The sequence below is a fragment of the Pongo pygmaeus genome, chromosome 17 (genome assembly GCF_028885625.2).
Source record: "Pongo pygmaeus isolate AG05252 chromosome 17, NHGRI_mPonPyg2-v2.0_pri, whole genome shotgun sequence".
Taxonomy (NCBI): Eukaryota; Metazoa; Chordata; class Mammalia; order Primates; family Hominidae; genus Pongo; species Pongo pygmaeus.
In genome coordinates, this window is record NC_072390.2 from 33,916,785 (window position 1) to 33,919,328 (window position 2,544).

The 2,544-nt window shown below is 44.0% G+C and overlaps 1 protein-coding gene across 1 annotated transcript; it reads left to right on the top strand.

Annotated features, from left to right (window-relative positions):
• Positions 1 to 1,639: 1,639 nt before the first annotated feature.
• Positions 1,640 to 2,303, top strand: LOC129018853 (small ribosomal subunit protein eS7-like). The gene has a single exon (XM_054460861.2). It carries the CDS (start codon positions 1,710 to 1,712, stop codon positions 2,301 to 2,303), a length of 594 nt encoding a protein of 197 aa, XP_054316836.2. The 5' UTR covers positions 1,640 to 1,709.
• Positions 2,304 to 2,544: the final 241 nt, after the last annotated feature.

The window sequence follows — 2,544 nt, forward strand, 5'->3', positions numbered from 1 at the left end:
GACACTATGCAATGTATGAAAGATTAAGGTCCAAGCACTTTGAGAGGCTAAAGTGGGGGGAATACTTGAGGCTCGCAGTTTGAGACCAACATGGTGACACCCTGTCTCTACAATAAATACACAAAAAATAAATAAGAATTAGCCAGGTGTTGTGGCATGCACCTGTAGTCTCAGACATTCGTGAGGCTAAAGTGGGAGGATTGCTTGAGCCCAGGGGTCCAAGGTTACAGTGAGCTATGATCATGGCAGTGCACTCCAGGCTGGATGACAGAGCAAGACCCTGTCTCAAAAAAAAAAAAAAAAAAAACCCATAAAATAATTTAAAAATTTAAAAACAAAAAGACAAGAAATAGTAAAAGAAGAGGCCAAGTGACTGCAAAGGTGAAGAGCACCTGGAAACTCAGCTTCACCACTGAGATCTCAATTGCTTGTTCAGAAACTCAGTGGCATCCATTCACCCAGGGATAGTCAAATTTCAGTGATGTCTACTCAACTCACAAAAGGAAATTAGCAGGGAGCCAGCTATTGGATAATGTGCCAAAATGATTACCTCAGTGGGGATCCAGCTGACTGGAATAAAAGGCTAAATCAAGCCAGGTTCAGCTAACACATAATAGTAGTTTTGAATGAATAAGCAACAAAGCATACTGGGTCATGGAGACAAGTCAAGGTAAACAGCCTGGTTGAAGTCAAGAGTAGGTACAATGCAAGTGCCAAGCATGAAATGAAATCAGATCCCATTGGATTAAGGAACTTTCCAGGAAGGTTAAAACCAAAGGTGCACTTACAGGCTCCTCTGTAAAGTTAGTTAAATAGCACATGGCTTTAGCACAGTGATTTTGAAGTTTAAAAACACTTTGCCTATGACTGTAACTTGTCTACCTCAAGCAGCCATTTTCATTGTTAACATGTGCCTGTCTTAGTTTCCTATTGATGCTGTAACAAATTATCACAAATTTGTGGCATAAAATAGCCCAAGTTTGTTGTCTCATAGACTGCAGTTAGAAGTTTGGGTTGGGTCACAGGTTTCTCTGCTTCAGGTCTCATAGGCTGAAGCCTATGGGCTCTAGGAAGAACCGCATCCAAGCTCATCCAGGTTGTTGATAGAATCCCCTTCTTTACTGTTGTAGGACTCAGGTCTGCGTTCCCTTGCTGGCTGACAGCTAGGGGCCACCTACAGCTTTAAGAGGCCTCTCTCTAGTCCTCACACATGGCCCCTGCATCTCAGGACTTCCCTTTCTTCCACATCTATCTTCTGCTTCCTCTTCCACGCTATCTCTGACTCCAGCCAGAAAATGTTCTGCGGTTTAAGGGCTCATGGGTGTAGATTGGGCCCAACCAAATAACAAGGATTTCTCTCTATTTTGAGGTCTTTAACCTTAACTACACGTACAAAGTCCCTTTGCCTTTTAAGGCAGGGTATTCCCATATCCTCAGTGGCTTCAGTGGCCGCCACTCCCTCTGCCACTATCCGCAGGGAAGGAAAGGCTCTGCCATTTGGGAAGGTGGTTTCTGTGTCACTGGACACCAGTTCTGAGAGTCAGTTTGAGAACTCATTCCAGAATGTGCTTTCCTCCCTCTCCCGGGCCCACCGCACCCTACATTTAATAAATGTGGTTGGCCCATCGGCCGCCGGATTTTGACGTGCTCTCGCGATATTTGGGTCTCTTCCTAAGCCGGCGCTCGGCAAGTTCTTCCAGGAGAAAGCCATGTTCACTTCGAGCGCCAAGATCGTGAAGCCCAATGGCGAGAAGCCGGACGAGTTCGAGTCCGGCATCTCCCAGGCTCTTCTGGAACTGGAGATGAACTCGGACCTCAAGGCTCAGCTCAGGGAGCTGAATATTACGGCAGCCAAAGAAATTGAAGTTGGTGGTGGTCGGAAAGCTATCATAATCTTTGTTCCCGTTCCTCAACTGAAATCTTTCCAGAAAATCCAAGTCCGGCTAGTACGCGAATTGGAGAAAAAGTTCAGTGGGAAGCATGTCGTCTTTATCGCTCAGAGGAGAATTCTGCCTAAGCCAACTCGAAAAAGCCGTACAAAAAATAAGCAAAAGCGTCTCAGGAGCCGTACTCTGACAGCTGTGCACGATGCCATCCTTGAGGACTTGGTCTTCCCAAGCGAAATTGTGGGCAAGAGAATCCGCGTCAAACTAGATGGCAGCCGGCTTATAAAGGTTCATTTGGACAAAGCACAGCAGAACAATGTGGAACACAAGGTTGAAACTTTTTCTGGTGTCTATAAGAAGCTTACGGGCAAGGATGTTAATTTTGTTCATTTTGAATTCCCAGAGTTTCAATTGTAAACAAAAATGACTAAATAAAAAGTATATATTCACAAAAAATAAATAAATAAATAAATAAATAAATAAGGTTGTACTTTTCTTAGGATGTGGATATTAGGGGGGCATTATTCTGCCTACCACATACCCATACTTTATTATTATTTTCCTGGCCAGATTGCCCATTTTGTAACGTTTACTGTTGCATATGCCTGAGAAGCTCACAGTTACCCTGTTTCTTGGGAAATATTAAGACTAGAGGTTT